General features: G+C 57.9%; 1 protein-coding gene across 3 annotated transcripts in view; it reads right to left on the reverse strand.

The window, feature by feature from the left end:
- Positions 1-13,483, reverse strand: part of ITPR1 (inositol 1,4,5-trisphosphate receptor type 1) — a 257,806-nt gene that overhangs the window by 99,490 nt on the left and 144,833 nt on the right. For all 3 annotated transcript variants that reach the window (XM_036266062.1, XM_036266061.1, XM_036266060.1), the window contains 8 exons: positions 13,285-13,422; positions 12,661-12,786; positions 12,164-12,364; positions 10,142-10,393; positions 6,515-6,640; positions 6,104-6,232; positions 3,517-3,637; positions 2,723-2,907 (listed from right to left, as the gene is read on the reverse strand). In XM_036266062.1, coding sequence (XP_036121955.1) covers positions 2,723-2,907; positions 3,517-3,637; positions 6,104-6,232; positions 6,515-6,640; positions 10,142-10,393; positions 12,164-12,364; positions 12,661-12,786; positions 13,285-13,422 — 1,278 coding nt within the window. The remainder of the gene's footprint in view (positions 1-2,722; positions 2,908-3,516; positions 3,638-6,103; positions 6,233-6,514; positions 6,641-10,141; positions 10,394-12,163; positions 12,365-12,660; positions 12,787-13,284; positions 13,423-13,483) is intronic.

Here is a 13,483-nt window from a genome sequence, read left to right on the forward strand (position 1 = left end):
CTTCCGTTGGCTGGATGACTCGGTACCGGGGGACCTTGCCAGAGACATCCTGCTCGGACGGGCGGAACACAGCACAGTGGATAAGGCAGGAGGAACTGGCTGACCAAGGTGCATGGAAGAGGCCACTGAAATTGCATTCACCCCAACTGGGGACCCACATTTCCCAGGCAATGATCAATGAAGGACTGATTAACCTTTTGTTCAGAAATTAACTCTAAAACACGTGAATATAATTTTACCTTATGTTTAACAAAATTTATGATCACTCGGTCACATTTAGAATGCCTGAATGAATCAAACTATTTCTTTGGGAAGGGGGGGACTTTCCCAATGAGATTGTAACATCCCTTAATTCCTGTTGCTTTTCACAGCACCGTACGAAAGAGGGTCGCTGTTACAAAATTCTGAGGGTTTCATCAGTTTCCCCAACTGGTTCCTCTTTGAAAGCACCCAGTTTTCTCCTTCAACAGCTACTGGTCCTAATTCGAAAATATCTGTCGACAGCATTTGATGGGACTGAAGTGGTTCAACATCACGCACGTGAAATCCTGCATCTTTCGCAAGGTTTGAACCTTACCTTGCAGTTGGTTTGCATTGTATCATCAGATGTGTAACATTGGACAACTGGAGAGACCAACAGACAGAGATGGAGAAGCAATGGGCAGGGAAAGGGGCAGTGTGAAGTGGGGGTGTCTGAATGGGAATTAAGTACATAAGCGTTCAAGCCCCCCAGTGGATGCTCCTACATCATGACGACTTCTGCTGTCCCGGGCAATCTCGTAACTCCAGGGACTCAGACACTCACTCACTAGGTAATGAGAATCCTAGCCACTGGCCAAGTCTTTACAACAAGCAATATCTGTACTTAAGTATTTTATCTTACTCTCCAATATGCATAATAATCCTAAGAGGAGCACAAGAAAACGGTGTGTTTGGCTGCAGAAAGTACCGAGCATCTGTCCTGTTATACAATATCCCTCCTCTTTCTAAAAGCTCAGTGGGATCACGAAGCCCTCCTTAGGAACACGTCCCCTTCAGACCTAGTGCTGTCCCAGCAGGGCTGAGGGTCCTTCCTTGCCCCGCGAAGCCCTGCCCACCTCCACGGGTTCCAGACACAAACCCTCCTTTGGTCCGCGGATGCACCCTATTCCCTCCTGCACCATGGTCTTTACACATCCGTTTCTCTCCCTTCGTTTTTCTCCTTTAAACAAGGCCTACATTCCCCCGATCGGGGCTCCAGCTTGAGTTCCTCAGCAGTCTGCCTTGATCACCATCCCAACCCCAGGGGACTAGCTCCTCTTCAGGGCCTTGGACACTCCTCAGGCCTCCCAGCATTCGCTCCTCTGGTCATTCGCGTCTACCTGTGTGCTCAGCCGAGCACTGTCGGGCTCCCGGCCAGAACCCGCCTCTCCGCCATTTTCATCTAATAATAAGTGTTGTCACAACAGTAATGCAAACACTGTTGACAATACTAACAGTGACGATAATGACAACGAGCTCTCAGCCCCTGCCAGGCTGTTCCTGGGCTTTACGTCTGTCCTTTTCCAAAGACGGCCACCGGGACGTATCCTACCTCACATTCCTTCCGACAGCGTCAGACACCTGGTCCCTAAGACGGTGGTCTGTGTCCCTCTCCTGGAACCTGAGTGGACCTTTGGGGCCGCCTACTCCACCGGATAGGACGGAAGTGATGTTACGTGACTTCCAAAGCTAGGTCCTAAAGGCCATACAGCTTTTCACTTGTTTCTCCGAGATGCTTATCTTGGGATCCGGCCGCCGTGTTGTGAGGAAGCCCAGAGCACATGGGGAGGCCACATGGAGACGTTTCCAGCCACATCTCCAGCTGAGGTCCCGCTGACAATCAGCATGGACTGCCCAACGTGTGAGCCAGCGAGATTTCAAGATGAGCCCAACCACAGCCACCACCTGACTCACCACATGCAAGACCCCGGCAGGGAACACCTTGCCGCCTGCAGTCACTCCAGAACAGCTGCCGGGCCTTGTCCCCCACAACACCAGCTCTCCTGAATCCTCAATCCGCCCCACAAGGCAGGTGCCGCTGCTACCCCGCCGTACAAATTAGGACACTGGGCCCAGAGAAGGGACTTTCCCAAGGTCACACCATGGGCAGCCATGGAGCCAGACTCTGAACATGGGTCCGAGACCACGCTCTGAACCTCCACGCCAAGCTCAGGACTGGCGACTCTGTGAGTCACTTGAGTTGCTTGTTGAAGATGCAGAGAAGGGTGTTGAAGTGTGTACCACCCACCTAGCACTCGCCACTGCCCGTGACAGAGGGAGAGCAGGTCTCTTCATAGGTGCTAAGGTCAGAGTTCAAGCTAGCTAAAAGGTAACGCACTTTTACTTTCATTTGGTTTGTTCTAATATAAAACTCTTCCTTGGATTACGACACTTTCACCTGCGGGTTCCAGGGTGATGGGGCTCTGACGCCCACCTCTGAACTCGTCCCCTGATAACTCGGAAATGTTCCTCCCTGATAGGAGCACAGTCCCCATGCTTCAAAAAGAAACCTGCAAATCTACGAATAACCTTTAAAGACCGTGACTGTCGGCAGCCTGTCCTCCTGGTCCTCCATCCATCAAGGCTTTGGACCACCCGCCCCCTGCACTGACTCCCCCCACGGCCAATCTCGGACGTCCGCTCCCTCGCAGGTCCCGCTGGGTGTGGCCCCCTGGCTGAGGCTCGCTCGGCCGGGCCGTACCTGCAGTCTCTCTATGATGTTCCGGTAGTCTCTGGACGCCGCCAGCACGGAGTCTCGGCGAGCGGCGTTGCGGGCCGACAGCCGCCAGTTCAGGGCCGTCTTCTGCACGATGTTGTGGGACTTCAGGAACAGGTTGTTGACTTGGCTGTCCAGGTCCACGGGAATGGCGATGGCCCGGCTCTTGGCTGGACGGGAGGAGATGGCGCCTGAGCCCGCAGCTTTCCCGGGAGATACCTAGAGCCCCATGAGTCCCCTGCGCCCGCCAGGGGTGCCCCGTGCGCCAGCCCCTAGCGCCGAGCGTGAGCACTGAGCGCTCAGCTGAACTCGGCCGCCCAGCGGGTTACGGTTTTCCAACATGGGCTCTGGGGGGACAGCTAAAGGGGCCCTAAAACGCTCTGCGGTCACACAGGTCAGGCGAGTTCAAGGTCAATGGGTTTCACCGCCAAATGGCGTAAGGTCTCCCGACGAGTTCACATGTCGTAAGAATGACCAGGACTGGGCACTCGTTTGGTGGATGAACTGTCTTTCCAAGAACTCTCTCGAGTCTGGTGTTCTACACAACCACCCCGAAGACCCTCGCGTGCCCTGTGAGCCGCCAACACCCCCAACCGCTTAACCTGGACTCCCGCTCGCCAAAGCCCGTCTTCCCTGGGGCCCGACCGGCCTGGAGGAGGCAGTTCAGGCGTCGAGACCTCGGCTCCCGGGGGCTCTGCCCCTCCCGCGCGGGGGGCCTCGGGGGGCCACAGCAACGGGGCGTCCCCACGGTCCAGCCTCCAGCCCGGCTGCCCCCTTACCCACGTCGGAAAGCACCCGGATGCAGCTCTCCACCGAGGCCTTCTGGCTGGGCGCCAGCCAGTTGCAGTGGTAGACGCGGAACACGCCCTGCAGCAGCTGCACGAAGACGGGCTGGCGGGTCTGAAAGAGAGGAGCCGAGGGGGCGCTGTGTGCGCACCGTGGACCGCCGGGCCGATCAGACACACGCGCTGCCTTCCGCCCGGGTCTGCAGCCCGTGCGGGGCGGGAAGGGGTGCCGGTGAGGGGCTGGACCCCGGCAGTCGCCTAGCTGGGGGAGCCCGAAGCGATGTAAGGTGATGTGCAAACACAACGCCGTCTAACTGGGCCTGACCAGGAGGAGAGGTGGAACCAAAGCTTGGAAACAGGTTTTCCTGTCCGGTTTCCAGCCCTGTGACGAGAAGCCAGATGCTTCACCTCTCAGCCCGGGCTCGGTCCAATATATCCGATAAGTCGACTGAGGCAGGTCAACCCCACGGTTCTCTCCTGATGTGACACCCTGAGTGGAACTGGTACTTTTAACCAGCAAACACGAACTGGGAAGCGGGTGTCCCCTAGGGGGCCCCGTACTTCTTTATTTCTGGAGGCATCTCCAGTGACAGGGAACATGATGCCGGCCAATCTCTACACACACTCGTTCCCTGGAGACGAGTGTGACCATCAGCCCCTCGGCAGGATGCATTACTCTCCGCGACGGTATAAACCTGCGCGCGTTTTACAATGAGAGAACCCGAACGTCCACCTCATACGTCTGACGCTGACCCTCTGACTGCGGTTCCATTGATCGTTTGGTCTCCACCCAAAGCTCCCTGGATTCTGGTCCCCTTGGACCTGCAGGTGTGCCGAGCTGCTCCACCGGTCCTCAGTTCTGGGGGAGGACTCACATAGCCCCCCCCAAAACCAGCAGGAGTTCACACAGCAAAGAAAAAGTATGCAACAAGGAAAGTAAAGGGGAAAAAAGCAAAAAATGAAATAAAAATAAAAATGGAGGAGGAGCCCTGGTCGGTTTGGCTCAGCGGTGAGAGCGTCGGCCCACAGACCGGAGAGACCTGGGTTCGGTAACTGCTAAGGGCACGTACCTCGGTTGCAGTTTGTCCCCGGCCCCGGTTGAGGTTGTGTGGGTGGCAACCACTCGATGTGTCTCTCTCACACCGATGTTCCCCCCCTCCTCCCACTCTATCTGAAGATAAATGCAAAGATGTCCTTGGGTGAGGATAAAATTAATTAATTAATTAAAAAATGGAGGAGGAGGGGAGGAGGAGGAAGGGGAGGGGAGGAGGGGAAGAGGAGAGGAGGAGAGGAGGAGGAGGGGAGGAGGGGAGGAGGGGAGGAGGAGGAGGGGAGGAGGGGAGGAAGGGAGGAGGGAGATGAACGTACAAAGCTCGGAGAGGACCCTGAGACCACAGAAACCCCGGACAGTGCTGGGCAGCAGCCGTTGTAAGAAAAGAGCAGGAGAAGCAACCTGCAGAGCCTGTCCTGAGAACGCGTCCAGGTGCCCTCGGTCCTGAGCGCTCCACGTCCTGGCTGGGCTCCAGCCAGTGCCGTTCCCCAGTGCCAGGACCCCAAGGCTGGGCCGCCTTCCAGCGGAAGCGTCTCCTGCGCCCCCGTCGCTGAACAGCTGGCTTTCGCGGCTACGTCTAGACCCGCCGCAGGTCGCCCGCAGCCCTCAGGGAAGCTCGTCTCAGGAGCAACGGCGCTACGGGCAGCACTGGGGACGTCACGGCTGACCCGCTCAACAGCTATGACCGTGGCCGAGCGCGCTCGCCGACCCTCTGGGCCTCGGCTGGCGCAGCTGCCGCCTGTCCGCGGCTGTACTGAGTGGGTACGAACCCTGCGCGTGGCCGATGGGACTACGGTCGTCTCCAACTACCAGCGACTACTCCACTGCCCGGGAGACACTCTTCCCTGGGAGTTTACCTGGAATTTAATTCCAGCGTTTTGCCTGTAACCCAAGTCCTCTCCCACACTCCCATCAGCCCGGGGCAGCCTGCATCTCCTGCCACGACAAGGACGTTCACCTGTCTCTTCCGGCCACTGCGGACCGAGTCCCTGCCTTGCTCTACCGGCTGTGCGAACGGACCGCAGGGACACTGTCATTGCAGTCGACTGAGCAACCTTTGCAAGCACAATAATCACAGACACATCTCCCGGTGGCACGGACTCAAGGCTCTGAAGCTGTCGGGGCACCAAAAACCATGAGCAGGGCTGCCCGACCGCCACCAGGCGCACGTGCGGGACCCACAGAACGGTGTTCCTGGAGCCGAGCCGCATAGGGGCCTGCTGTCACCGCTAAACGTCTCACCCCAGCCCCGCGACACCTCTGAGGAGCTGCAGGCTCACGCTGGGAGTTAAAACGGAGAGTCCAGGGATGTCACAGGCCAGCCCCTAACTGACTCTGAGATGGGAGGGAGGGAGGGAGGGACAGGTGCGAGGGGAAAGCGGGTACGGGGAGGAGAGAACCCCAACAGTGAAACCCTCGGGTACCGACAACACTCTGGGGACTTCTGGCTCCCGGGACCCCTGCAGACGCTGCGGCCCCAGGGAACAGTGTGCTGGGCACCGGCCGGCACCCCAGGGCGCCCCCTCTCACCTGCAGCGTGGTGCTCTGGTCCGAGAAGGGGGAGCTGAAGAACGTGGTCACAATGCTCATGACGATCTCCGTCACGTACTTCTCCAAGATGGAGTCGGCGTGCTTCCGGTCACTCGTGTTGTTACAGGCCTGCGGGACACGGCGTGTGAGACCCCAGCCTGCCGGGCCCGAGCTGTCCGCCACCTGGGGTCCTGCCGACCCCCCTTAAACGGAAGACCAAGGCGGCGGGGCGGGGTTTCCCCCCGAAGAGAGCGCGATGCTGTTTTAAACGACCACGAAGAGAACCAGGGCAGCTCGACATCAGGAGAGAACCACAGAATAAACTGGGGCGGGAGCCACGCGGCACCGCTTCCAAGTTCCTGCGGACACCCCCGCGCACCCCCACCCCGCCTCGGGTCCCGGGACGCCTACCCTGCAGATGTCCACCAGGAAGTTCTCGAACAGCTTCCACATGTGGTTGCTGGTGTAGATCTCCTTCATCTCCACCTCGGTGTCCACGTAGCAGTGGTTCAGGAAGTTAATGTACGCGATTTTGACCTGGAAGAGACACGGCCTCTTGTGAGCAGCGCGCCAGGCGGGGAGCGGCTGCCGCCTCGAGCTCCAGTGAGGATGGCCCGGGGCGTCGCCCCCTGTCCCCTCCAGCCTCCATTTCCTCGATCGTGTGATAGTGAACCCTCACGGACACAGAGTGTAAACACGCAAAGCTTTGGGAAGAGAATCGTTTCACGACGTCAAGGCAAGGGACAGCGTGAAACACCCTGAGCGCAGACGAGACCGCAGACAAGCTCGGCTGCATTAAGGTCACAGATTTCTGTTTACGCCAAGGAAGGCACCGTGAAAAGAATTCGACGGCGTGAGCCGTTTGCCACGCGCATCCCCGGGAACGGTCGGCCCATGGATGCGTGTGTGTGCGCGGACTCTCCAGAGAAAAACAGGCGACACGTTTGAATCGATGTTTTCTGAAAGGAATCTCGAACGTCAGAAACACATGGAAGAGAGTCCAACCCTACTGGGTAATGAAGGCTGGAGAAATGAGAACCACTCGGAGGCATCGTTCCCACCAGAGTGAGAACCAACAAAACGAAGGGTCTGATGACACCGAGCTGGCGGGGCTGTGAGCAGGGCCTTTGGGGGAACCACTGGGCACAGTCGTGCTGACCCGGAGAAAGGCAGCCTCTGACCCAGCATTCCACCTCTGGTGCACACCTGGGGAGGAGCACACCTGGGGCGGTGCACACCTGGGAAGGTGCACACCTGGGAGGAGCACACCTGGGGAGGTGCACACCTGGGGAGGAGCACACCTGGGAGGTGCACACCTGGGGAGGAGCACACCTGGGGAGGAGCACACCTGGGGAGGAGCACACCTGGGGAGGTGCACACCTGGGGAGGAGCACACCTGGGGAGGTGCACACCTGGGGAGGTGCACACCTGGGGAGGAGCACACCTGGGGAGGAGCACACCTGGGGAGGTGCACACCTGGGGAGGTGCACACCTGGGGAGGAGCACACCTGGGGAGGAGCACACCTGGGGAGGTGCACACCTGGGGAGGAGCACACCTGGGGAGGAGCACACCTGGGAGGTACACACCTGGGGAGGAGCACACCTGGGGAGGTGCACACCTGGGGAGGAGCACACCTGGGGAGGAGCACACCTGGGGAGGTGCACACCTGGGGAGGAGCACACCTGGGGAGGGGCACACCTGGATAGGGGCACACCTGGGGCGGTGCACACCTGGGCCTGGACGTGCACTGGGGCCAGAGCACATCCCAGAGTCAGATGGTCATTTGCCAGGCACTGTCCCAGGAGCGGAACCCTGGAAACAGCTGAAATGAGCACCCACAGAAGAACAGAAACTGCGGCCATGGACACGGAGGGATGCTCAGAGCAAAGGAAACGAAGGTAGCTGTACCGGTCAGGATGGAGGGACCTTAGCACAAAGCTGAACTTGCAAAGGCACAAACTTGCCCAGCTTGGGTGGCTCAGGGGATGAGCAATGTCCCAAGGACTGAGAGGTCTGGGTTCAATTCCCAGTCAGGGCACATGCCCAGGTTGCAGGCTGGATCCCCAGTAGGGGGCGTGCAGGAGGCAGCCGAGGGATGTTTCTCCTATTGATGTTTCTATCTCTCTCTCCCTTCCTCTAAAAAAATTAATGAAAACATTAAAAAAAAAAAAGCACACACACACACAAAAGGATGTTCAAAATGGGCAGGACAACATCATACGGTTCAGGGATGTATAAAGAAAAGCAATTAGGGGATACACAATGAGGGCCCATGGCTGCCTTCAGGAGGGAACCTGGCAGAGGTCAGGGGCAGGACAGGGGGAGAGGGGGTTTGTCCTATTTTCTGACCTGGGTGGTGGTTACACAACTGTTCTCTTATGTACCTTTCTGTACTTATATTGTATTTCAAACAAAAATAGATTTAAAAAGCTAATATGCCTCCTTCATCCATCATTAAAACTATGTTGAAGTACTATTTTAATCACTCAGATATATGAGACTCCAAAACTTGGATAGCAAGCTATATGGATGGACAAGGCTGTGAGGAAAACACAACCTCGTCGTTTCTTTTTATAATTACAATTTCGTTATTATAAAATAGTTCAACATTCACGGAGGGTAATTACGGTACATCCGTACAGTGGGACCTCAGTAACCACAAACAAGGAGTGTGGAATCTCTTTATAGGCTAGTATGAAAAGAATAGTACACCTAGCCTGGCTGGCTCAGTGACCCCTGAGCGTGACCCCTGCACCAAGAAGTCACTGGTTCAGTTCCCGGGTCAGGGCACATGGCCAGGTTGTGGGCTCGACCCCCAGCAGGGGGCGTGCAAGAGGCAGCTGATTAATGTTTCTCTCTTTGATGTTTCTCTCTCCCTCTCTCCCTTCCTCTTTCTCTAAAATCAATAAAACATATTTTATATATATATAAAAAGAACAGTATACCTAGCAAGGCAACTTTGTGCTTAATAAAGAGGAGCCGGGAGAGGAAGTATATATTATTTGTATTTGTTTATAAGCAAAACTCTGGCAGGATGTACAAAACCGTAACAAGCCCTGGCCGGTGTGGCTCAGATGGCTGAGTGTTGTCCTGTGTACCGAGAGGCTACCAGTTCGATTCGATTCCCCGTCGGGCACATGCCTGGGTTGTGGGCTCAGTCCCCAGTAGGGGGAGTGCAGGAGGCAGACAATCAATGTTTCTCCCTCCCTCTCCCTTTCTCTCTAAAAAACAAAAACATAAAAACGTAATAAATGATTTTCTGTGGGATGGACAGATGAGATTTTTCATTGTTTACTTCTTTACAATCTTTGCTATTTGAACTTTTACAAACTGTATTAACTTTAAAAATTAACCTAAAAACTTAAGTAGTGTATATATAATACACTTTACAAATGTTACAGGTAAATATATGTGTATGTGTATAAATACATTAAATATATGAAAATACACAACTACCGCAAAGCAGGCCAGGATAGGATGTGCATGACGACCACCTGGCTGGAGGTGCTGCTGGCCAGCACGTCTGAGCAGGGAAAACGGCCGGAAGGAACCCTTCCCAAGCCCGACGGCTGTTTATTATGGTAATGGTATCACCGATGATTTTCATTTTCTCATGGGTTACCTTAGTTTCTAAATCTCTTTGTCATTGTCGACACTGTTCCTAGTATGTGATAACATGTTGTTTATTATTTTTGCAGTATAAGTGTTCGTTCCAAGAGGAAACTTGCAGGACTGGGCTCGCATCCAGAGCCCACCCTGAGCTCGTCCCTGAGTTCACGCAGACAAATCCTCCTCGCTCGACAGGCTGTTACTAGTCCCGTGGAACAGAAGTCCACGCTCCTCTCAGACACAGAAGGAAACGCCTCCTCCACATGCATTTTGCACAAAATCAACCCTCGAGAAAATGTTGTTTCAAACGAAATCTCACAAAGAAATGTGCCGCCGGTCCCCACACTGCGAGGTCCCCTCCCGGCCGGCCCCCTGCGCTGCACAGAAAGACTCAGGAAGGGGGTGGGCCCCACGTGAGGCTCGCTCACCTCGGGGATGCAGTCTTCGTGGGTCACCACACGCACGATGTCGTCCAGTGGGAGCAGGGAGTTGCACTTGATCTCAGTGTACACGTTCTTGCCCTCCGTGCACACGGCTAGAAGCTCGACCAGGTGGATGTGGTACATGAGCGGGCTGTTCTCATCCATCCGGTCCCGCTCGGACCTCATCATCTGGATCAGGGTCTGGAAGGAGGCCCTGTCGTTGTAGAAGACCAGCACGTCCTCCCCGGCATTCACCAGCTGCAGAGGACACAGGCACGGTCACAGGACAGACCGCAAAGGGCACAGGCACGGACACAGACAGGCCACAGAGGACACAGGCAGGGTCACAGGACAGGCCGCAGAGGGCACAGGCACGGACACGGGACAGGCCGCAGAGGGCATGGGCACAGGACAGGCCGCAGAGGGCACAGGCACGGACACGGGACAGGCCGCAGAGGGCACAGGCACAGGCAGGGTCACAGGACAGGCCGCAGAGGGCACAGGCACGGACACGGGACAGGCCGCAGAGGGCACAGGCACAGGCAGGGTCACAGGACAGGCCGCAGAGGGCACAGGCACGGACACAGGACAGGCCGCAGAGGACACAGGCACGGACACAAGACAGGCCGCAGAGGGCACAGGCACGGACACAGGACAGGCCGCAGAGGGCACAGGCACGGACACGGGACAGGCCGCAGAGGGCACAGGCACGGACACGGGACAGGCCGCAGAGGGCGCAGGCACGGACACGGGACAGGCCGCAGAGGGCACAGGCACGGACACAGGACAGGCCGCAGAGGGCATGGGCACAGGACAGGCCGCAGAGGGCACAGGCACGGACACGGGACAGGCCGCAGAGGGCACAGGCAGGGTCACAGGACAGGCCGCAGAGGACACAGGCACGGACACGGGACAGGCCACAGTAGACACAGGCACGGACACGGGACAGGCCGCAGAGGACACAGGCACGGTCACGGGACAGGCCACAGAGGACACAGGCAGGGTCACGGGACAGGCCGCAGAGGGCGCAGGCACGGACACGGGACAGGCCACAGAGGACACAGGCACGGTCACGGGACAGGCCACAGAGGACACAGGCACGGTCACGGGACAGGCCGCAGAGGACACAGGCAGGGTCATGGGACAGGCCGCAGAGGGCGCAGGCACGGACACGGGACAGGCCGCAGAGGACGCAGGCACGGACACGGGACAGGCCGCAGAGGACACAGGCACGGTCACGGGACAGGCCACAGAGGACACAGGCAGGGTCATGGGACAGGCCGCAGAGGGCGCAGGCACGGACACGGGACAGGCCGCAGAGGACACAGGCACGGACACGGGACAGGCCGCAGAGGGCACAGGCAGGGTCACAGGACAGGCCACAGAGGACACAGGCACGGAATGAACACACATCGATTCGCAGAGAAAGAGGACCTGCTGGCACTGACCTCCCTAAACCAGTCTTGCCTGTGTCACCAAACTCATCTCACTTCGTTCATTTACATACGGAACGAACGAAAACCTTCGGCGGCGGCATTTCACCCACAGTGAGAGAAATACCACAACGCTTCTCGGGGAAGAGACGGTCTGGTGCTGCTTCTCATGAGTCGTCAGGCAACAAGATTTCTAGCTAATTCGTTAGGTGAATAAGTAAAGAAAAAGCTGTTCGATCCACAACAAGGGTGTCCGTCCTGGCTCCCGGGGTGCATTTAATCTGCACCCACTATAATTTGGTTCATTATTCCTGGTGGGGTTTTTTTTTCACCTGTCAGAATAATCTGAGCCAAACTTCCTTAAAATAAACAGACTTTCTGCTGTAAAAAATCAGATGGTACTTTTGCCTATGTCTGCGGTTTAAGTTCACAGCATGAGCTCGCGTGCGCGCGCGCACACACACACACACACACAGTCCCTCCTGTCCCTTCCCAGGGCTCCGGGAGAGGGTGCCAGTTTGTACAGACACGATCCATCGCTGTGGACTCTCTAGGGGACACTGGGGGAAGGCAGACAGAAACAGACAGCTGTCACCTCGGCCATGACCATGTCCTGGCACTTCTTGATGAACTTCCCTTCGGCCTTGACGATGGTCTGCAGGAACTTGATGTACTGCACGTTGCGGCCGTGCGTCTCGATGCAGTGGACGAAGTGCTGGACGACCCTCTCGTTGATCTCGCTGCACAGCTGGAAGTTGTTCATGAAGATGTGCTGCATCGTCACCGCCTCGAGGATCTGGCGGGGGCAGGGACAGGGACGGGGTCAAAGGCCGGGCACAGTGCACACGAGAGAAAGGAGAGTCTGCCCAAAACAGACGTGCTGGCACCGCGAGGGTCGCCCCCGGCTCCTGCACTGCCTCCTTTCTCCGTAACCTATTCCACCGGGGACAATGAACCCACTGAGAACTGCACGTGTCTGCTCGGCTACATGGGTGACCTAAGAGGCACCGGCACCCAGAATGAGACCCAGCGGCCACAGCAGGAAGGCACAGCTGGGCCCCGCCCGCCACCCCGCGCAGCGGCGAGTCTTACCCCCGGGTTGAGGAACAGGGTCGTGTGTTTGTGCAGCAGGGCCTGGTTCTGCTGGTTGCCCGCACAGAAGTTCTGCAGGAACTCGTGGGCCAGCCTCATTATCTCCTGCATCTTGGTGTCCTCGGCCTGGGTGGGAGCGGACGGGTGAACACGGGCTGAAGTCAGGCTGTGGCGGACAAGGCCGCGCTCCCCCCACTCTCCTGGGCTTTGGGGCATCGCTAGGGCCCTGGGAGCACCCTGACTGCCGCCCTGCTCCCGGAAACCGCCCGCATTCTCTCCCACTCGCCTCGGGCAGCAGCAATCGGTCTGGGTGGGAGACGACCCCCCAGAGTGGACCCGAGGGGAGGGGGAGCAGGTGGGAGGAATTCCACCCAGAGTGGACCTGAGGGGAGGCCCCTGGGTTCTGTGGGAGCCCGGGTGGGAGGAATTCCGCCCAGAGTGGACCCGAGGGGAGGCCCCTGGGTTCTGGGGGAGCCCGGGTGGAAGGAATTCCGCCCAGAGTGGACCCGAGGGGAGGCCCCTGGGTTCTGGGGGAGCCCGGGTGGGAGGAATTCCGCCCAGAGTGGACCCGAGGGGAGGCCCCTGGGTTCCGCGCGGCGCGGATGGACCCGTGGCACGGCGGACCTTCTCGTAGGGGATCTGCAGCAGCTCCAGCACCACGGCGTGCGCGCTCATGTTCCTGAGCAGCCGCTGCTGCTGCTTCCGGCTCTTGCGCCCCGACGCCCCCTCCTGCACGCACAGCTTGCTGAGCCGGATCAGGATCTGCGGGCGGCGCCAGAGGTCTCAGGGCCCGTCCCGGTGCGGGGACCAGCCCACAGCGCTG

The sequence above is a fragment of the Molossus molossus genome, unplaced genomic scaffold, assembly GCF_014108415.1.
Source record: "Molossus molossus isolate mMolMol1 unplaced genomic scaffold, mMolMol1.p scaffold_m16_p_18, whole genome shotgun sequence".
Classification (NCBI taxonomy): Eukaryota; Metazoa; Chordata; class Mammalia; order Chiroptera; family Molossidae; genus Molossus; species Molossus molossus.